The 24,494-nt window shown below is 34.9% G+C and overlaps 1 protein-coding gene across 1 annotated transcript; it reads right to left on the bottom strand.

Moving 5' to 3' along the window:
• Nucleotides 1–11,064: 11,064 nt before the first annotated feature.
• On the bottom strand, nucleotides 11,065–24,477 carry LOC138700062 (proline-rich protein PRCC). Its single transcript, XM_069826364.1, has 5 exons — nucleotides 23,894–24,477; nucleotides 17,826–17,879; nucleotides 16,335–16,889; nucleotides 11,945–12,163; nucleotides 11,065–11,540 (listed from the first exon to the last, which is right to left on the bottom strand). The coding sequence occupies exons 1-5, from the start codon at nucleotides 24,194–24,196 to the stop codon at nucleotides 11,454–11,456; spliced, it is 1,218 nt and encodes a 405-aa protein (XP_069682465.1). The 5' UTR covers nucleotides 24,197–24,477; the 3' UTR covers nucleotides 11,065–11,453.
• Between the last annotated feature and the right edge of the window lie 17 nt (nucleotides 24,478–24,494).

Genomic DNA, 24,494 nt, shown 5'->3' with positions numbered 1-24,494 from the left:
GTGGATATGGAGAAGAATGAAACGTGTGAAGTGGACAGACAGAATAAGAAATGAAGCTGTGTTGGAAAGAGTGGGTGAGGAAACAATAATGCTGAAACTGACCAGGAAGAGGAAAAGGAATTGTTGGGTCACTGGCTGAGAAGGAACTGCCTACTGAAGGATGCACTGAAAGGAATGGTGAATGGGAGAAGAGTTCAGGGTAGAAGAAGATATCAGATGATAGGCGGCATTAAGATATATGGATCATACGAAGATACAAAGAGGAAGGCAGAAAATAGCAAAGATTGGAGAAAGCTGGGTTTGCCGTGAAAGGCGTGCCCTTGGGAAGAACACAAAATGAATTAATGAAATCTTGGAAGATAAGTGTAAAATAAAGAAGTATGGAAGGCCATTATCTCAACTCGATTTAAAGCAAGCACAAACAAGCTGAGGTAAGACATTTTGCAGGGCTTTTAATGTGAAAAATATAATAAATTAAATAAACAGTTGGATTTGCGGTTGTGAATATACTAATAAATTATTTTGTTTCCCGTGCCTGCTGTTTGCTAAGGGTAAAGATACGAGCTTGACATGCACTGTTGTGTCAGATTTACGCCATTTGACACTAAAAATTAAGAAGCATGAGGAATCTATTGCTTTTAAGAATGTTTGCCTAGATTTATCAGTCCTTGGAAGAACAGAAATTAGGCAACAGCTTAGCTCAGCTTTCAGGCAGAATGTTGAAAGACAGAATCAATCAATCTTCTTAATGTATCCAGCTGTCTGCTGACAACATGAAGTCCACTGTAGTCTATTCAGTTGTTGTTTTTCACGAGAAATGAGGGGTATCCAATTGAGGGACTATTTTACCTCCGGAGAATTTTACACTGAGGGACTTCATGTATCATAAGCAGTGAAAAATATAGTGGGACTGCGTTGGTGTTAATGCAGTTTCTGTGGGTACCTCTTTGTTACTTGTTAGCTTAAACAATAAGTTTAAGCTCCTTCACCATGACAAGGTGAGAACCCACGAGCGAGTTGAAAGAATGATAATGTAAGAAAAATCGCTATGTTCTTTCAAAGATAATTGATCATCATCAGACTCAGACTCATTTTAAGGCAATTATCTACTTTAAAGAATTGTAGTATTTTCAGAAATGAGGTATTCTTTAAATTGTTGGAACACTATGTAATATCATAAAAGTAGTGAACCTCTTGTCATTTTAGGCACAAACTGCCACCGTTCAGAACCTTCAGATTCTGAACTCAGATCCATTAACATCTGTGCTGCACAAGTCATATTCCCTTCACGAAGTCTGCTACACTACAGTCTTGTCTGTAAGCTGTAACACAGGCTGGCTCAAGTCAGATCCAGTGAAGTCTGGCCCAGTCCGTATCCATTGGCGCCTTACCTTAATGCTGTTTTGCTGGCAGAAAGCTCACAAGTCATGGTGTCGTGAAACTGCACCCTCTGTAGATAATTGCCAGTACTGATGATAGGATCCCTGTATATTATAATTTTTTCCTATTACACTTAGTATGCACAGCGTCAGCTTGCCATGGGTGGTGCAGATTATGTCATTATTGATTCGTAACTTCCCAGGTATTTTTACTCATATAACTTCGATTAATAATTGCATGCACACAATTATACTTTTATTTTATAAGGAGTACTAACTCTGTTATAGGAGTTGTTCAATCAATCTTCTTAATGTATCCAGCTGTTTGCTAACAACATAAAGTCCACTGTAGTCTATTCAGTTTTTTTTTTTTTTTCATGAATATTTTAATCAGTGTTGATTACAGATGCCTGTTGCTAGTAGCCAGAGTTGGGATGTAGTCAATATATACTGTAGGGCTGTGTCTTCTGCAACCGGTACTGATGATTTTAATTTACTTCTTTTGTGATTTATGGATGGACAGTATAGAAGAATGTGTTTCAGATCTTCTTCATGATTATTACACCACAGACAAATAGGACTATCAGAAAGGTGAAATCGGTGTAGGTACAATTGAGTGACAATGTGACCTGTTCTGGCTCTTGTTAAAAATGTTTGAACATGTCTGGGCAAGTTTTTGTATATTTCCAGGTCACTTGGTTTCTTTTGTATGGACTGTAAAATTTTTCCTTTGTCAGAAGAGAGCCAATTATTGATCCATAGGTTTATAAAATGAGACTTTACTGAAGTAAAAGCACTGGATAGAGATATCACTTGAAGAGGTCTTGGATGCAAATATGTTGCCTCTTTTGCAATATTATCGACTTTCTCGTTTCCAGGTATACCACAATGACTAGGTATCCTGTTATAGGAGTTGTTATTCACACACAAAGTTCTCCCTGGAATTTCGCTTCTTATATTGTCTCAAGTTCGTCTATAATTTATGAGAGTTCTTCATGTATACTCTATAACAATTTATCAAAAGATGTCGGAAATGTATGAATGTAAATGGACTTCACTTTGAACAACTCTTGTAATGAAGGTTAACACTCATTAAATAAACATCTAATTGTGTGCATGCTATTATTAATCACTGTTATATGTGTGCATGCTGTTATTAATCACTTATATGAGTAAAAATACACGGGCAGTAGGGATCAATAATAATGCAATCTATACCAGCTTAGGAAGCATGCCTGATGCTCGTGTTCCCAGCTGTAAGCTGAGGGGAATGCCCTGTACATAAATGATTGATACCGGTACATATTTAATTTGTTATAAATATTACAACTATACATGTTCAAGACTTGAATTTACTCCATTTTCTTGTGAGCATCCCAGTAGTATGTTGTTGTTGTTTTCTAATGCCAGGCGTTTGGCAATAAAGTCATTTGACCTCTTGCACTCCAATATTTTTCAAAGATATTATCGTGACCAGCCAATGAAGCACAGATTTTGAGGTGTTCCGAATCCATTTCTTGGTTTGAGTTGCACAATGGGCAGTTAGGGGACTGATATATTCCAATTCTATGCAGGTGTTTAGCCAAACAATCATGGCCTGTTGCCAATCTAAATGCAGCTACAGACGATTTTCGTGGTAAATCGGGAATTAACTGTGGATTTTAATGCAGAGAGTTCCATTTTTTCCCTTGGGATTGTGTTGTCAAATTTTGTTTGTTGAAGTCTAAGTATGTAGATTTAATAAATCTCTTCACAGAGTAATATGTAGATTTAGTAACAGGTCTGTGAGTAAGTAGTATGTTATAAGTTGAGTTCATATATCTCCTATCTTCTTAATTGCTGTGCACCTCATTAGATGAATTTTATTTATTACAGAGTTTCGATACTTACAAAGAATACATAGGGGTGATGAAAATACACTAGTATGACACACCAGCCAATCCTAATGCTACCAAATTAGCGGTTTTTCCGCTAGTTCTAATGGATTTTAGATACCAATGGAGAAAAATAGTCGACATGCAAAGATTAGCGGTTATTTAACTTCTCACAGTTCAAAGAAACATTTATTTACACTGATAGCATAAGAATTTGGGGAAAATTCATTATTGCCTGCTGGTCTTTCCTGAACTTATATTGGCAACACTGCTAATTATCATTTCGTAATTTACCCAGTACATTATGGTGATTGCGATAACGTAAATGCCCTCTTTATAGACAAAGCATGTGGCAACAGAACATTTTCCATTCTCATTGAGGCTCGTACAAGTGTACTATCTTAATGGCGCATTCTACATTGGAAATTCAAGCACTTTATATTCAAAACTAAACATATTTCTGACAACTTTCATATTTACAGGATAAACTTTTCAAATTAAATTGGAAATAGAATTGTCATCACCCAGGAAAATACTGGCTGGTGTTCCTCAGGGCTCAGTCTTGGTTCCCGCACTTTGTAATATCTACAGGTCTGATCTACCTATTCATGAATCATCTCAAATTGCTCAATACACAGACAATACAGTAATTTATTTCAGTATTCTAAATTCAATAAATACAGTCCAAAGTTATTTGCAGAAATTAACTCAATGGTGCACAAGTGGAGAATTCAAATAAATGAAGAAAAGTCAAGTATAATAGTTTTCACAAAAAGACCTTTAATACCACCTCCATTACAAATGAATAACAAAGATATACCATATGCAACAAACACAAAATATCTCGGAATAAAACTTGATAGAAGATTAATATGGCAGTGTCATCAGTTATATAAGAATGTTACAAAGAATATGTCGAGTGTATCCCCTGCTTTCCTCTCTATTCTGACACTTCAAAAAAAAAAAAATTCAGTTGTACAAAAGTCTCATTCTGCCAGTAATGCTTTATGTAGTTAAAATAGTGAAACACACTGAGCATACCTATCGTTAATATTATTATTATTATATTTCACTCACTCTCTCTCTGGTCCTATAGGAACCTTGGCCTCCTTTAATACAACGGCCCAGTCTGTTCCATCCAAAACCTTTTGTCGCCATCTTTTAATGTTCATCTGTGTTAGATCTTCTTCGATCTCATCCAACCCTTCTCCTTTCTTCATGTTTCTCTTCCAAAACTTTTCGTGCTTTTCTTTGTTGATTCATTCTTAACTCATGTTCTGCCTATCCCAGTCTCCTTCTTGTATTGGTCCATATATTTTCCTTAGTATCTTCCGTTCCCAAGCATTCAAGATAAATTTATCCCGTTCCCAGAAGTCCATAATTGAACAGCGTGATCCCAATACACATTGTCCATTTTTATGAAAAGACTGGGCTAGTTTTTTACCCACCAGTTTATGGACTGAGCGAGTTTTCAAGTGACATGCACAATAACACAAACTTTTAGACAAGGATTGGCGTTGTTTTGAAAGAAAAGGAGCTTAAAATATGATAGAGGTCTAAAAAAAATATGTATAAATCATAAAAATGGCCAAATGGACTGAGCGAGTTTTGGCATCACACTCTTCAATTATACAGCAGTAAGTATAAATTATACAGTTATAATTGTCGTGAGAGAAGAAATTCAGGAAGATCCACAAAACGATGGCAACACGTCTGCCACACCATAATACTGATATCATTTTATACTAACTTTGTCATTTTATCATTTTTTTAAACTCAAAACAGGCATTATGCCTCATGTTATGCTGAACCTGTAGGATTGTGTTGGCAGTGTTTCTTTTCCTCTTTTTTTTTTCTGCTCACTAGGCATTCGTGCATATCGATGGCCCAGTTCAAAAAAAGGGAAACAACTCAAAATTTAACGTTTTGAGAAACATGCATTTTTAAAGCTTTATGTTGCTGTGAAAAATCAAAGGATCATTGAAATTACTCCAAATTCTGTTAATGATGTTTTATACATAAACTATAATCGTCAAATTAAAGTGTGTTAATTGAATTTTTCACAGTAATATGAAGCTTTGGAATTCAGGTTTCTCAATGTTGAAATTTTGAGGTGTTTCCCTTTTGAACTGGGTCATCGATATATATCATGCCCAGGAGAGAAAAATAATACTCTACAACCTTTAGTAATCAATATTATTCTTTATGAATATAGTTTTAAGAAATGAAATCCACATTTTGTTTGATGGCAAACCTACCCAACATTCATAAAGTTTTCCTTCAGATATGGCATTACAGTTTAAAGCAGTGGTCTACAACTCAGAGCACTGTGTCGTCATCAAACCTTGCCCGCTTGCCCTCTCGGCAAGGGAAAGTCGTAACAGGGCAGGTAAGACATTCAGCAGCGGGACCACAATATGAATTTACTGCATAGGGTTATAATTGTTTTCTTATGCAAAAAGATACAGGCTAAATGGAAATAACTAAATAAACTATCTTAAGCAATTTGAAAAACATTGTAGCCTATTTTCAACAAAGAAGTTAATAAATTTATAATTACTTTCAGAAATGTAATACACATTTCATGTTAATTATTCGAGCAATGTATGACAATTAATGTAAATGTGTAAACTGCTTCTGTTATGGAAAATGTTGAACAAAACACATAAAAACCCTAGAAATAGTAATTCAGAAATTAACTCCATTCTGTTCACTCAACACTGGCATTAGCACTGATTTTTCGGGATTTGTTTAATTCTCTTTTTCCTCAGCAATTTCTCAACGTTTGGAAATATTCTTTGGATAATGCATAATCTGAGAGCACATTTTAAGTTGTGCTCTGATACTTTGCTTCCATGACATGGCTTGTTTATCTTCATCATAGGAAAAAATTACTGTTTGCACAGATATGTGGATCCGAACATGCATGTCTGTACAATCGGGGAAATCTAACACATGGAAAGTTCATATAAAAGTCAGATAAACTTCTTTTGTTTTGAAATTTGTCCTTAAATCCACTATCGAAAAGTAAATCAATAAGTTCCAATTACAGATAATAATCGAAAATGAAATTTAAAACTTTCCTAGTCTTTAAATCTCGAATCAAATTCCTGGCGCAGATCGCATGTTGTGTGAATATATTCTTCGAAATTCAAAGTCTTAAGAAACTAGTAGGCCTACAGTATATTGTTGTTAATTTTGAAAAATGTGCTGTAACTTATCCTTTTAGTTAAGCTAATGTTCCATAATATTAAATGCCTTCACTCTGTCATATAACTGTGTAATAATCTTGTTCTTACCTTGTAGAAAACAATTTAAAGCATTCAGATAATTCCATTAAGAAGGCAAATTCACAAATCAATTTTTTCATTTTTCACTTTTGATACAGGCTTTTCTTTTTTCTCCGTGAACGATGTTTCCTCCCTCGGTTCTAAGAAAATAATTTGCCACGATTTAGTCACTACAGACAGACTACTATGACAGATCGCCATACTATTGCATTCAAGAAAGACTTAAATTGACGATGAGTGAGACCTTCGATTCCCTAACCATTTTAAATGTATATAATTTTACCTTTCAGGTGTGTTTCCAAATTATATGTAATACGCTTTGTCAAATCTGGCAACCTTTTCATAAGGGAAGCTAAATTTATATTATATATATGTTGGTGATTTTTCCAACTAGGCTATTTCCATAACAGCATCTTTTATTTGTTTCGCACATGATCTGTTGGTGTATAATGCAGTGAATAGAAATAACTTCATGGGATAAATTAACGCTTTTCACTTCGTCCTTTAGACTCCTTATTATACCTGTTTTACTTTCAACCATGGAAGGAGTACCATTGGTTGCCAAGGATACAAGTTTAGTCCAAGGAAGTCCAAAATAATTTATACAGCCTCTACATGAAAATATCGGAACCAGTAGTAGTATCCTTTATGAGAATAATATAATGAGCTCTCCTTAATCTGAAGGTTTTCAATAACGCCTCTTACAAACATCACCAGCTGGGGAGTATCGCTAACATCAGTATCTTCATCTACTGGCCAAAGAATAACAAATGAAAGACTGATAAATAATTACTAGTTGCACCTGAACATCCTCGGCTAGACCTTGGATGGAACGAATCACAGTGGAAGGAGACAAACTGATAGATTCAAACTCCTACACTTGTTGAGAGAAAAGTTCTTCAGTTATAGTTAAACATTCTTCGAAAAATTTTCAATCTTTAAAAGGTTTCTAATATCTTAATATTACAAGTGAAATTTTATAACTGAATTGCGCAGCCGATTCACTAACTTGTGGTCTTAAACAACTTCTAGCTCATTTTATTTCAATTGTTGAATAATTAATGTTACACACTCTTCTCTTCGTATCTGCCATATTTATTACTGTGAGTTGTATAATGTATCTGTAAGTTGTATTTCTTCAGTGTAGCCTACGTTTTGAAGTCTTTTCTGCTCCTCACATCTCTTGTTTGAATGGATGGCAAGAACCGCCTCTGTTCACAAGGCAACGTCACAAATCGGTCCTCTACACGCTACAGTAAGCACACATCAGCCAAGCACTCCCAGTGCCTGTTCATACACAAGTTGATGATCACTGGTTTAAAGGAAACATGTACATTACAAACATAAATACTAGGGATCAACAACACACAATGAGAAACATGTTGAACTGTACGATTTAAAGTGATGAACATCTGCCAAGTATTTAAGTGCCATGGAATTTAGTAATTTCAATCAAATTAAATTAAATACTAGAAGACATAACTACTCTCTACTGGAAACTCAATTAAATCCAGAAAGTGATCATGGTTTTGATATTGTGATATTATAAAAAGTTTTACATAGCCTATATACAAGCTATAAAGATTATTATACATTTTCGATCATTTGGCTGGGACAAATTTTGTGCACTTGAAATTGTAACCATTTTCCAGAACATGTGAGAACTCTATTCAGAAATCAAGCGAACATTTCTACAATTTGTCTGGTACCTATTTTCTCAAGTAGTTAACATCATATTATATATTTTATTACTTTCAAAACATCTTGACATTTTGTGTTAAAAGAAAGATATCTTAAGTATGAATAAACAGTTAATCTTTCATTTTTCTATTTTAGTTGAAATTAATTAATTTATAAATCTTCTCACCATTAGTGAGCTGCCACAAGGGACAAAGAGTACTTAACCATATAAATGTTTACAAGTTTATTGAACCATTGATTTTGTTTTAACAATGAAACTCCAAGTACATAGCTCCAAATAATTGAGATTAGTGGAAATATACCTAGTTTTAGAGAGGTAAGTGTTATAAAAAAGTAAAGAATGCTAATAAACTTAGTTTGATTTCGAATATAGGTGATGCTTCAGTAGAGCAATTGATTCTTTCAATGCAGCTAAAGTTACAACTGGAATAATAGATGTAGGTATTCCAAGCCTCTTAAACACATCTTTCATGAAGAGAGTAGCGGTACCTCTTGCTCCAACCAGAAGTCCGATTACTTCAAGCTCTTTTAGCTGGTATTTTTGGAGGTAATAGGGAATGGTGTCCACAAATTATCCGTAAAACTTCAACACTGGATTAAAAAATAACTGGACATGGTATCGCAGTAAGGTTTTTGTATTTTAAAGCGCATCTCTTTAAATTATATGCAAAAATTAGTAGACCTCTACATGTACACCCTGTGTTGCACACAGAACATCCAGTTCCTGCCAGGTTCGCATGGCTGCCTCAATTCATTGTTTTAGGTCGAAATCACGAACAGGTGTTTGGTACACGACGTCTTTGACATTGGCTTCTGCCCCTATAGTGAGGCCCTTCGCAACATCCATCACCATGCTGTCCGAGGCGCTGAAGGAAGTAGGGTTTACGGTCCATCAAGAGGTGCAGGGACTAGCCACACAAGGAAGTGTTCGGCGAATTGATATCATTGCCATTAAGAACAACTCTGCATACATTCTCGATCCCACCATCAGATTTGAGACACATGCAGATCAACCGCATGAGGTGGACGGTGAAAAGAAACAGATGAACCAACAATCCCATTCTATAAAGATAAATATAGCCTGTCCCACATTGATGTAATAGGTCTGATGGTGGGAGCACGAGGTACCATACCCTCCTTCTTTGCCAACAAATGTAAAAACCTGGGCCTAACACACAGCATTGTGAGGAAAGAGCCATTAGTGCCCTCAAAGGATCGGTTCAGATATTGAGAAATCATTTGTATGGGAGTGATAATGGAAATTTCAAGTTATCTTAACTGATGGCTGTTGTGGTTTAGATATCAATGCCAATCAATCCGTACTATTATTTTTCTCGCGGCATTCAAATCATTCTAACCTATCTGATGATATTCCCCCCCCCCCTTTCTTAACTGTAAATGAGCACAAACGCTACTTAGGTATAAATTTTTCTGACATTTTGCATATCTGATTCCCTAACCGTTTCTAATGTGTATCATTTTACCTTTTAAGTGTGTTTCCAAATTATATGTAATATGCTTTGTCAAATCTGGCAACCTTTTCATAAGGGAAGCTAAATTTATATATATTCTAGAGGGGTCATATCTGATGAGCAAGGTGGTATGAAATTGGATCATGTCAATCTACCTTCCAAGAAACTGTTCATTCAAAACTTTATGCACAGCCAAACCCCAGTTTGGAGTTGATCCATAATGTTGGACGATTATGTGAGTTGAATACATTTCCAGTTGTGGGATCACAAATTCAGTGAACATGTCTAGGTACACATTGGCTGCGATTATCTTTTCTGTAATGAAGAATGGACTAAGGATTCTATTGTATTTGGCCCCAGACTAGACATTCACCTTTAGGCTATCACGTATAAGTTCACGTGAGTCATGGATGTTTTCTGAACCCCAGATCTTAACATTATGACAGTTTAATAGGCCGCACATATGAAATGTTGCTTCATCAGTGAAAAGAACATACTTGAGGATTGTTTCATCATTGTCAATGTGCTCCACCATGCCAACAGCAAACTCTGTGAGTCGTGGTCTATTGTCTGGTTGAAAGGTCTACACCAGCTGCACTTTATAGGCATAAAGACGCAAATACTTCTGCAGAACTTTGTGAATCATCATTCGTGACAACTGAAATCATCTGGCATGAGTACGAATTGATTTGCAAGGGCTACGTAGATACGCATCATGCACGCACTTGTGCTTGGTCGGCTAGCATCCTTCCTCTTCAGGACACTGTCAGCTTCCATGAACTTCGTGTGTCACTCCTGGATAGTTAAGGCAGATCCCTTCCATACCTGGTTCTGAAATTTCACTTGTGTGTCTGATTTTGTTTCGACAAGACACACTGCACTTTCTCTTGTGGAGTAATCATTTCACTTAATTTGTAGTCATCAGTTAATAGTCACACCTGACACAAAATAAAAATTACCCTAAAAACTCCGAGAGATGCTCTTTCAAATATAAGAAGTCTCACCGCAATATCTTATTTGATTATTTTTTTTAAGTCAGTGTTAAGTTTGTACGGATAATTTGTGGACACCCTGTACTTTGTTTGTTGGTATGACCTTTTTCCCTTATGTCTGTGTATATCACATTCATGGCACCTGTATTGCTCTATACCTACAGAATGTTCAGGTTTTTGTTTAGACTATTTCAGAATAAATGTATTCCCTTTCTTTTGTTAAAACTATTTTCTTAATAGGGATATTCAATCTTTACGGAGAGAACTGCAGGACTTCAAGGAGCCAATGGAAAGGGAATTTTCTGAAACACAGCTACTTCAACACAGAATGGATAAATACAAGAAAACATTGAAAATGCTTAAGGTATTTTTCTTTATAATTCATTATTATATAAGTACACAAATTCGTTATCAGTATTGTCTACAATGTTCTTTCTATATTACCCACAAGACGAACTGCAGAAACTGGGAGTCTCAGTAAGCCATCAGCTGATAAAAGAGAGAATGAAAGCCTACAGTGCAATGGAAAGTGAATGTTTCTCGTTCAGAATTGAGGTCGAGAAGTGTCAGGGGCTTTGTCCAAATCTGGTCCAGGTTCAGGAAATGCTGGTTCAAACTATACAAAAACTTGAAAATGTTAAACATCAACTTAATACGAAGCTGGAACGGACTTTTGGTATATTGCTTGGTCTCCAACAGCATGATGGGCCTTGGAAACTCAAAATCCAGTTGACATGAAGTATTTTCAGAAACCATATTTAGATTGTGTCTGTTTCCGAGACATTCGGTTCTGAGACCATTGATTTTTCAGTTCTAGCTCGTTTTCTTTTGCCTGAAATGAAAGCACAAGCAAGTGTGAATTTATCAATGTATGATAAACTAATTTGTGTTATTTTGTATGTGATTTTTCTTAATTTTCACAATATACAGTAATAAACATTAATACTACACTGTCATACTCCTATATACTTCATTAATCTCACTTCTTCAATGTCACCGTATACTTGTGTACATAATTTTCACATTGCAGCTCTTTTTTTTTTATTATGTATTGTCAAAAGCTATCTCATTTAACCAGCTGTATGAATTAATATAAAATTCTGTTATAAATACTACAGAATATAGGAAATTAATTCATACTGATCTATGAACAACATTTCAATTAATTATTTATTTGACAACTTTCTTCCTGCAAAATTGTTTTGAATTTCCAAGTTGTGAAAAGAATATGTGTACCTGGAAAGCAAGGTATGTAATCTGGTGTTTACGTCTTTGCTGTGTTGTGGGGCCATCATTCTTCCTATGACTGTGACTGTGAATTTTAGTCTCTTGCTCCTGTGTTAATTGTTTTGTGAGCCATTCATTAGGATCTGGCATTATTGCATCACCACTGACCTCTATCAGCTGCATTTCTTGCTGTTGCCTTTTAGCTCTTCGACCACATAAACGCTGCAACTGAAGACATGCGAGCATTAGATATTACTTCCTTTTAGAAGTACGTTATATGCACAAAAGTATAATTTTGCTTATAGCTTGACATGTAATACTAACAGCAATGATATTCTGTTCATTAATATAACATATTACCCTATATTGCAAGATCCTGTTTTCCATGAACCTTGTCTACTAATAAAACTAGTCTCCACTCCAATTTTACAAGTGTGTATGTGCGTTTTATTTTAATTAAATAGAAAGCTTCTAAGCTTTTTCTTTTCCTTTAACATTAAATTGTTAGCTCAAATCCTTTTGGAAATCTAAAGTGTGTTACTAAATTATTAAAAATACTAACAGGACTTGCTAGTAATTTAATAAGCTGAAATAATTAGTAGAACAAAATAGGCTAGAATTAGTATAGGCTTTTTCTTTAACATGTAAATAATGCAGAAATAAATTAGTAACTTCACAATATTGTAGAATCTGGAAAGGCAAACTGTTAATTATTTTTAAAATTTTATTGTGTCATTTTACCAAGTACCAGTACAAAAAGAAAGTGTTATGATGATAACCTGATTCCGAGATTTTCTCGGAAATACAAGTTTTCATCTCTGATAATGATAAAGTCGTTTCCAACATACTTCTCTCTGTACAATGATTTCTCCCTGACCACTGGACAGTTCTATTCACATTCATTATCTACGAGTTAGTTTGTCTATTCAAGGAGCAGTGATACATGTGAAATTTAATTTTACCAACAAAAATTAACGAGTCTATATTAAGAAAACATAAAGGGCAATTTACTAGAAAATAGTTCTAAAATTTCTTTCACATTCTTTTTTTAATTTAACATAAACTGTGCTAAATCAAACTATGAAGCCAGTTGTCTTAAAAATGTTTGTGAGAGAAATAAATTATTTACAGAATTACACTTCCAATTCTTCTTCAAACAAAAATTTTAAGAGTTTAAAGATATTCTCTCGAATTTTCAGTACTAATGCAAGCCTTTTCGTTATGGAAGTAAAGCAAAGTAAAAATACTTCTGTGAAACAAGAAGTAACTTTAGAGTTAAAAGATCAGGGAGAAGTTACTATTTCAAAATGTATAAACAAAATTTGTTCCTGACCACAAATAATTTGAAAGAGATCATCTGATTAAAGGGGAAGTTCTTTGTAATAAAACATTAGCTGCTTTTAACAGCTAGTTGTAATATTACTATTAAATACGAGAAAAATTCGTACCAGCACCAGGAATCGAACCTAGGACCTCTCAGCTCTGCGCGCTGAGCGCTCTTACCAACTGAGCCATGCTGGGGCACGATCCACGGCGCCAGCCGAACCCCTCTCGTAATGTTATTTTACGGCCTTACTACCTGCATTTGAGACGATACAAGTCATATATGCAGGAGCGCATATTTTAAATGACTTTGTGGCCATATTCAACATCAGTTTCATGATAACTGCTAATGGTTTAATACATCAAATATTCATATGTATGAGGTCTCGTCCACCTCATTGAATATTACATGACTAATATGAATTAGTCTATTGTATTATTACAAACACGCCGTGGATCGTGTCCCGGCATGGCTCAGTTGGTAAGAGTGCTCAGCGCGCAGAGCTGATAGGTCCTGGGTTCGATTCCCGGTGCCGGTACGAATTTTTCTCGTATTTAATAGTAATAATACAATAGACTAATTCATATTAGTCATGTAATATTCAATGAGGTGGGCGAGACCTCATACATATGAATATTTGATATAGCTAGTTGTAAATATCATCTTTGTATTCGAAAGAATTTGTCCATAAATTATTTCTACCTGAAATGTGCTCTGTAGCAGTTGACTGGTTTCTTGACAAGTAACATAATTGGATTCTCATCATATTTCACTAAATTTTTAATATTCATAAATAGCAAAGTAATATTATAAGTAAATACAATATATGAAGAGCTTATTTTGGGAATAGTACAAGATTAATTACATCTAAAGGAATCTGTACAATTTATATTGGAAATCATATCTACTTTTCGGGTTACAAAGAATGTGTTTTCTGTGCAATGTAAAAAGTAAAAAAAAAAATATATACTTTCTTATTTAGGTGCACAATATAGAAATTACTTTATGTATTATAAATGGTACTTCAAATGGTAATCAAAAGTTAAACAGCAACCATCCAGGAAATCAGAAAATTAAAACCCTAAAAACATCTACAAAAAGCGATAATATTCCAGTGAATACCATCACATGTCGGAATTGTATAAAATAACATAGCTCATCTTCTCGTCAAAAAAAAAAGGAACCACCAGAGACCATGACCAAAAATCCATTATATAACTAATCAAAATGAAAGCAGATACACAATCCAATATAAATCTCAAAATCAAACTGAAGAAAAACCATGGAAAAACAATGATCTGTTTAGGGAATAATATAAAAAATAAATTCAGAAGAGAAGCTAATGCTACCTTGAGATTAGACACTGAGCATATTTCTCTGGCTGCTAATCTCCATGAAACTGGCACCTATCCATCTGACAAATGCAATTAATTTAAAATGTAGCAAAACAGCAACATAAATGCACACTTTATTGAATGCTAGACAACAAATGGTCTCACCCTTCAATGTTCTTCAAGAAAATAAATTACTTACTGGAATATAATTTTATTGCTAACCTGATAAAGAATAAATTGAATTGTTGAAAATGCACACAACATATAAAATATTGTTATATTCATAATGCGAGAAATCCTTGTTGTGGTGTGTAAAGGCTCGTCTCCACTCTTAAACATTTAACAACAACATATTAAATATAACATGTTGAATTTAACATGTATATGGACATTTCAAGTCTCAATTGACTTAACATGTTGACTGAGTATGTTGAAGTTAACACTTTTAACATGTTGGCATGTTTTCCAGCAGCAATGGAAAACATGTCAAGTCAATTCATTTGCTCATGCAGCATCGGTACACTTCGGCAAAGTTCGTACAGTTTCCATAGCAACAACTAACTTCCGATTTTGTGGCGTGTATCTTGATCATTTTTATACTATCACTGGTCCTTAGTGTTGGCTGTAAGTTGTTCCAAGTAATGGGATGGACGAAAGAAAATACATTAGAATAAAATTAATGCACTGATGGAAAGGCCTTGTTTGTGGGATGTGTCTGCAAAAGAATACAGAGACAAAACAAAGAAGGCCAACTGTTTTAGAGAACTGAAATTATTATTTAACTGTTCTCGAGAATACAATAGAGAGTTTTCGCACTCTCGTTGTACGCTAAATGTTAATGCTATGTTGACATCAGTAATGGTCGTTTTTGGTAATGTATGTTAACGTTCGTAAAACTTCGGAAAGAATAATTATATGATATTACCCGCTCCTTTAACATCTATCATGTCGTAGGTCCTATAATAATCGTGCTGTAATTTTTTTTTTTTGAGATGAAATGGCTGCTCTTAAATTGTGTCTTTCTTTGATGTAACAGGAAGTATTTTTGCAGCACTATATTAAAATCGTGTTCTGACATTCTCAGCAAGTTTTTGAATCCAAATCGATCTTCAACTTTAAGCTAGTTTAGAATGTCTTCTACTAAGATTTGCCGCATCCACATTCTCATTTTCCTCCTTTTCAAGGCCTTGTAACAAGCAATAGGGACAATTACAAAAGTCAAAATCATCATCTGAGTCCATTGTCCAAGGTTTGAAAATAAGACACTATCTACATTAAAATCTCATAGACTGTTTATAGTGGACTACGCAAAGAAAAGTTTAACATGTTTAACAGTGTGGACAAGGTGTTAAATGAAATTAGCATTAACATGTTCAATCAGCATGTTGGGATGTTAACAGTAAACAATTTAACATTTAACGTGTTGTTGTTAAATGTTTAATAGTGGAGACGAGCCTTAAGACACCAGTCTCCCATAAGACAACACAAATTGCCATTCCTGCCTTAAGCAGTAATGAAACTCACAATTATGACTTCCATGCAGAATCTAAGCTTTGCCTTAGCTATTGTGTACACAGCAGTCAATATTTTTGGTATGCACAAATGTTAATAACGTCAATGAGATTATTTCTGTAAATATATTAGCTTTGCCTTAGGTGTTGTGTACACAACAGTCAGTATTTTTGGCATGCACAAATGTTAATAATGTCAATGAGATTATTTCTGTAAATACGCTACTTACAGCTTCTTCATTTAATTGCAAATCTTCCTGCCTAATCGAAATATAATCATCATTATTCTCACACACTGACTGTGACGAGGAAGGTTTTGTATCATCTTGCCAGGATTCCTGTGCTACTTGGACATTCTTAAAAGGCCCACTTGACCATGGTGAAGGGTTGAACTTCGAATTGAAAGCAAGTGGTTCATCATTTGTCTTCATTGCATTCTCTTTGCTAGGAGACCTGTTATCTGTATCAATATTTGGTACAAGCACAGAATTCGATACTGATGTGTCAGTATCATTTAATAGTTCAACCTTGTTATCTGCTTTCAAAGAGAAAAAATCACCCTCTCCATCTGATTCTTCTTCTGAGTCTGCATAACTAATTAGTGATGAGGATTTCTTAATTGTGTTGGTAGTTTCAGATTTTAATATAGGTGTACTTGGTGTATGGGAGGCAGAGATGTCCTTTGTTGGTTTTTTGCTTAAAATGTGAGGTACGAATGAACGTTTTGTTTCTTTCAGAGATAAATTTTTTGGAGCAGGAAGTAATGAAAATAATCCAGACCCCTTCTGAAACATAAGAAATTGTACAAATATATTAGAAAGGTACCAGAATTTCGTACTGTTTAATTATATATTTTTATATAGGCCTACATATTGTACTTCAATTGCTGAAGAAAACCTGGTAAATGTTTACATTTTTTCTCTACCTTCTGCAAATAATTTCATTCTTTCATCAATCCCAGAATTTCGAAATATAATTGGCTTTTTAAAAATATTTAGTTTGTATTTTTATGCAAAGCACTTCTGAGTAACTTTTTTCATACTGTCATTGTATTAGTCATATAATTCTTACTTCCAATGGCTTTTACAGAACCCGGAGGTTCATTGCTGCCCTCACATAAGCCCGTCATCGGTCCCTAACATGAGGACGTCATTTAATTCTACGTAATTATAGTTATAATTCTACCTAACCTAAAATATCTGACCCCTAGTCATTATGCTAAAGCATTCGAAAATTAATGGCAACATTCTAATTTTTAAAAGTTAAATTTACTTGGGAACATTTTAATACTGCATATTTTAAACTTAGTCCTCTTGCCATGTCAATAACACATTACCAAACCCACCATGGAAGACTATGTATTCTTATGTGCTCCATCTTACTGTGCTAATTCTCTCACACAATAATAATTTACAGCGTCATTATTCAGCATGTCATGCCACTGCATATGACAAATACGAGAGGGATGATGGCAGGTGTTAATACAACAATTGAAAGATAAGCTGTTAAGTAGGCCTATTTAGTTCCACTGCAATTGCTGCAGTGATTTACGTTCATAGAAATTCTACTGTCATATTATCCATCCATTCACCCAACCACCCATCCCTGCTGAATATAAATCCACTAAAAAGATTCGAAAAACTGAAGATAATTCTTAAAGCATAGTGTAAGTACCCAAACCATCGTGAAAGTCTCAAAGCTCTCATGTTATATTGACTTACCATTGAAGGCTTTAGTTTCTTCTTTGCTGGCTCCGATTCTTCCTCATCTTTGAACTGAAGGGAAAAGAATGAAAGTACAATTAGTTTACTATTATAAAGATAGCCTTTGCATCACATTCTCATTTAAGGAAAAATAAGGAATACATTTCTATGTCAGTCTTAGGCTGTGGTGGTTCTGTGGAGTTCTGTGGTCAAACAGCTTCAACTTAAGAGTTGAAGCAGCTGAAGACAGTGTTGTGTGATACGAGGCGCATGCATAATAAAATTGTGCAAGAGAATGATACCAGAAGTTAGCAGACCACGTAGTCCAGTGGTGATATTCGGCCAGTTCGGACGAACCAGTTGTTAAATTATTTCTAGGTAATATTTGCAATTACCATGGACATATACCATATATGTTTAATGTAGGTACACATGAGAGAACTGGTTGTTAAACTTCTTGAATATCACCACTAACGTAGTCTTTTGTTTAATTGCCTTCTGCAGTTAGGTGTCCCAAATATGTGATGGGACATTTTTTATAGTTTCACGTCGAAGTATTATACAATACTTCATTCACTTACACGACACAACATTCACTAATATTTATATTTATTTGTCACTATACTTATCGCACACAAATGTTACAGATCATTTATTTGACGAATGCATATAACAATGGATTTAAATTCACGATTCAACTAGGTTCATATTAAATGAAACATCTGTTTCATGGTTATGTCGGGGACAAAGCATTTAGCTCAAGTCAGGATATGGTTATTGTTATCGGTATTAGTCTTTGTTTACATCTGCCTCTTGCTTCAGAGTTTGCTATTTGAAGTTAGTTTTATGTAATAATATAATGTACAAAACAATATATCCCAGCTGGGATATGAACCGAACACTGTATTTATCTACAATAACTTGCTGTAATCTAGGTATTTCGAATCCCAACATAACCATGATCATTCAACAAGAATTAAATGACCTTGAGAGATGGGACTGACAAGAAACGAAGCAGAACAACTTGAATCCTGACTGCAAAAGCAGGCTCTTCTAGCTGTATGTGTTAAGGCACTTGAGTGATGTGAAGTGAGGGTCTTTCTACATCTGCCAAACATGGGTTTAAAGATTCGATGACTGTATTAGTGTTTCAATAACTGTTGCAGTTTTGTGGGGCAAATTAAGAACGTAATCAAGCTCCACTATACTGATAGATGAAAAATGGGAAGTAGAATAAACCATCGTATGAATCAGACAAAATAAAATGTAAAATAGAGTCCAAAACTGGAACAAAATAATACGGCTGGATAGAGTGAATAAAAACTGACTGCCAAGTAATAATGTAATGATATTACCAGTTTTAAAAATGAAGTTAAAGTTTCTGTTAATAGCGACAGCTTACCAATACTGCTGGATGCTTAATTTTCCAGCATAAACGCAAATATCACTTTCGCTTTAGTTTACTAAAAATTTACAAATGGATAAGATATCAGTTACTAAAAATAAATAAATCCCTGGCACCACAGCACATAGAGGCCCAAGGCCGACCACTAGTCTCTTGCTCATATGTTTCAGCAGAGGAGAACGTTCATCCAACCAGTACAGGGATAATGTGTGGTTAACATGATCCTGCACCCAGTTAAGATGCGTCTAAGGTTCAATTTTTCTTTCAATTTTACGCATTCAAGCAATGCATGCGATATTGCACAAAATGAATTCAATTGTGCATGCCTTTTTTTCACTAAAATGATAGCGCATGAGGCAATTGAAAGCTAGCCATAGCAAGTGGGTATCTTGTGAGTTATTTCGTTCAACAGTAGCATGTAGCAAGTAGTCGTGAGTAAACTGAACATTTGTTTGTTTCAACATGTTGGATTTTTAAGCTGAAAATAGCAGCAAGTATGATTAGCTTTATTGAAGGTTATCGCAAATAGGCCTACGAGTGCATATGTAATGTTCAACTACAATTTTGGGAACCAAGTAAGCCTAAGTATTGGTATTTATAGGAGAACCCAGGGCAGACTGATGAAAAGACTTCTCGACAACTACTGAGACCGGAACAGGCCACTGGGCCTATACCTTGGATGCATTATGGTGATGACATTAATTTATATATATATATATATATATATATATATATATATATAATACATCCTATCCTGTTCAACATCTACTTGGAGGATTTGGTGAAGAACTGTTTTCAGAACATGGGAGGGGTAAATGTAGGAGTAAGAAGAATAAAGTGCATAAGATTTGCTGATGATATGGCGTTGTTAGCAGATGAGATGATACTAAGAGATATGCTACTGGAGCTAAATGACAGCTGTGAGCAGTATGGAATGAAGATAAATGCAAACAAAATGAAGACCATGGTTGTCACAAGAAAAATGAAGAATGTAAACTTGCGAATTCTAAATGAGGCAGTAGAGCAAGTGTACAGCTTCAAATACTTGGATTGCACTATAAGCAGTAACATGAGCTGCAGCCAGGAAGTCAAAAGGAGGATAGCAATGGTAAAGGAAGCTTTTAATAGAAAAAAGAGCATCTTCAGCGGACCTCTGAAAAAAGAACTAAGAAAGAGACTTGTGAAGTGCTTTGTGTGGAGTGTGGCATTGTATGAGGCAGAAATATGGACATTACTACGAAGTAAAAAGAAATCAATAGCAGCATTTGAAATGTGGATATGGAGAAGAATGGAGCATGTGAAGTGGACAGACAGAATAAGAAATGAAGTTATGTTGGAAAGAGTGGGTGAAGAAAGAATGATGCTGAAACTGATTAGAAAGAGAAAAAGGAACTGGTTGGATCACTGGCTGAGAAGAAACTGCCTATTGAAGGATGCACTGGAAGGAATGGTGAACGGGAGAAGAATTTGGGGCAGAAGAAGATATCAGATGATAGACGACATTAAGATATGTGGGCTGGATCAAATGCAGAGACTAAGAGGAAGGCAGAAAATAGGAAAGATTGGAGAATGCTGGGTTTGCAGTGAAAAAACCTGTCCATGGGCAGAACATGTATGTATGTATGTATGTGTGTGTGTATATATATATATATATATATATATATATATATATATATATATATATATATAATACAATACACGTAGCAAAGATGACGTTCAACATGGTGCACCAAGTAGAAGATCAAATCTGCTTACATCTTAATTGAATGTGTGTTTTCAATTTGCGACTTTCAATATCCTTCACAATGGTTTATGATCACTGATTATAGTGAATTAATGACCATAAAGAAAATTACGGAATTTTTAAATAACCATAATGTTCGCTAATGCTTCCCGATTGATCTGTGCATAGTTTCACTTCTGACTAGTTAATGTACTTTAATAATATGCTACAGGTTTCTCGCCATCCTTTTCCTCATGACACAAAACTGCGCCAATTCTATACGGAGATGCATCACAAACTACAATCAATGGCTTATGAAGATCTTAATGAACAAGGACTTGTTTAGATGACAGTAATTCTTTAACTTTTTCAAAACCTTCTTGATGAAAGGATGTCCACTTCCATCTAATACCCTTATAATACTGATTTAAACTATCACTGACTACATTGTTACTTCTTTCTTTAGACATCATCCTAATAGTGCTGTATTTTCAAAACTGTCTCTTAATAATCTCTTTCTATTATCTAATATTATTTGAAATATATTAACATTCTATGTATTTTAGCATTCTGCTACACAGTTTATTTCAGTGTTTAATTAATAGTTCATAGTATTTTGTTGTTTAATTCGTAAATAAATAAATACATGTAACTCTCATCTAAATCAAATTGTTGAATTCTTTGTAAGTTCATGCATATGTATATACACTTTTTGCTGGTAGAGTGGAAGAGAAGGCCTTACTGCCTTAACTCTGCCAGCTAAAATAAATCATTATTATTATTATTATTATTATTATTATTATTATCTAGGCATCTATACAACGGTTAAAAAATAGTTGCTTTAGGTCTAATGGAAAGGAACTGATGATAGAAATTAAGCACTCCCAAGAAAGCATGAAGTTTGGTAACATTTCTAGGTGTAGGCGTTTTCTTAATTGACTTTACTTTTTCTTTGGAGAAACGCCCTTCAGTAATCTTGAATTCTAAAAATTTCACTTTTTCTACAAAGAATTGACATTTTTCTTTACGTAAGCGAAGACCCTTTTCACGTAAGCATGTGAATATTACTTTAACTTTATTTCGCATTTCGAAAAGTGAATCAGCACAGACTAAAATATCGATTGTCGAAAAAGGGTACCACGCCATGTAAAATATTTTGCATCAAATCTTGAAATTGCCCAGATGCAGTGGAAATATCGTTGTAACCTATTAACTTTAAATGCATCACGACGTGTAATTATAGTCTGAACTTCTGCTGAAGTTTCATCAACTGACAACTATAAATAGCTATACATTTGCTAAATCAATTCGTAAAAATATTTTCCCACCACTTAAAGTGGATAGTAAACGATATGTACAGTGGAAGCTCTTAAGTTCGACAGAATTCAAGTTCGACTGCTTACATAGGAGAATTAGACACGCCCCTATATGGGCACTAAGAAACAGGTTTGCCATTTGAATGGGAATCGGTTCTGTGTCTTGTAGTGATAATTTTGTTAAAGGAAAACAGAATATTTTATTGATTAGGATATCCATAGTGATCACTGATTTTAAATTAATGAACTCTTCTTTTTCTATTTGAGAATTGTGCCGTTTGTGAGATAGAACTGTCGAAACCCACTGTGGTACTAGAAGTGCATACACAAGTCTCGGGGCGGGCAGGAAATGCAAGTACAGTACTGTATTCGTTGATGGATAACCAATAAGAATTTCTATTCATTTCACCTGCCACACCCACTACCCTTATTGGACTGAACTTTCAATTCTGTTTTGTCAAACTTAGGAGAGTCCACTGTATTGGCAATCTGGAGTGAATAAGGTCGTAATGCTTTGTTAATCTCGCCTCACCATTTGGTTTTAACACCGGAACGATTGGAGCGGACCATTTAGGACATGCTACTGGTTTAATTATTTTCAATTTAAGCAGACAATCTAACTATGTATCAACTTCTCCTTTAATGCAGAGGGGATAATATGTGTTTTATGACGAACTGGGGTAAATAATGGATCAATTGAAAGTGAAACAGAAAGTTCAGTGTAAAAACCAAGGCTCTCATCGAGTAATTCACTGTAATGGTGAGATATCTGTATTAATCACATTTATTTCAATAATGCAGATACCCAAAGGTTCAAACCATTCTAAACCTGGAAGGTTGGTAGCTGATCTTTCAGTGACAATTTCTGTGAGTTGAACAGAGTATTTGTCATAACGAACTGGTATTTTGCATCTCCCTACGACAGGAACTGGGTTCTCCTGGTAATCACGAAGCTCTGTTATAAAACGTTCTAACTTAAGAGGGCCATCTGAATTAATTTTATCAAAAACATGCTTAGAAATTATTGTATATCTTGATGCAGAATCCACTTCAAAGCTCACTGTTCGATTGTTGAGCAATACATTATTTATAGGCTATATTTCCTACTGGTAAACTAAATTGATAGACCCAAAATTATTATCAGTGCGAGTAATTTCAGCAGACAATTTAGTACCGGTACTTAATTTAGAGTCGATTGAACGAACTACGGAGAGACAAACTTCCCTTATTTGGCCTTTGCGCTGGCAAGCAAAACAAACGGATTGTCTAAACGGACAGTTTATACGCAAGTGCTACCCTCCACAACCAGAACACAATGAAATACAAGTATTTGAATTTTCCTTATAACCCTTCTTAAGAACTTGGAAATTCGTGGTTCTTATTAACACCTACTAATTCCTCTGATGTCACGTCAGATTCGTATAAGCGGAGTACGAAGGGACTACCTCAATGCTAGTTTGGCCACGATCTGTATACAATAAAGTCTACTTTCCCGTGGCTCTCTCGGAGCTAGCGTTCAATAGTTCTTGGGGAGGGGAAGTTAATCTACATTTATCACAGTAGCGACTTCGGTGTAGGCCTGGTCGTCTAAAGTATTCTCGGAACTACCGTAAAAATTGGTTCTTTTTTGCATTGTGTTTACCTCTGATAGAGATGGAATTATGATTTTCACTGGTTGTTTCTTTTGCAAAAGTTTGGAATCACTGACATTTAACCTGTCTTCTGTGTCCAATGTGAAAGTATTTGTACTTGTTCTTGGCGGTGGAAGAGCAGAAAATAAGCCTTCACTTTGAAGTTTATCTTCATTGCGCTTGGTAATTTGTATCAAAACTGGGGATTCCGGTTCTATGACTGGTTCTGTAATAGGCTTGGTGTTTTCCTCATTCTCATTCTCAATTTCATTTTCACTTTCATCACTGCTTCCATAATCCACTAATGCAGACATTACAATGTAAGTTAACCCAAATTTACAAATTAATAATGGGAACACTTGTGATCACAAAAGAAAAATTATACTGTTTAGAAGCTCTCGGAACTTAGTAATTACATCGTACACACAGTTGTTTTATCATAAATGCGATTAATGTAATATTTAACTCTATGCGAATTAAAATCGACACTCCCAATCATCGTTCCTGAACGCCTCCATCTGTTGATCACAAACTCGGCATTCCCATGTTATTCATTGTAGCCAACTACAGCTACATAAAAGTCACCAAAGTGAAAGGTCGCTAAATCATTGC

The sequence above is a fragment of the Periplaneta americana genome, chromosome 5 (assembly GCF_040183065.1).
Source record: "Periplaneta americana isolate PAMFEO1 chromosome 5, P.americana_PAMFEO1_priV1, whole genome shotgun sequence".
NCBI lineage: Eukaryota > Metazoa > Arthropoda > Insecta > Blattodea > Blattidae > Periplaneta > Periplaneta americana.
This window is presented reverse-complemented; position numbering and strand designations above follow the sequence as displayed.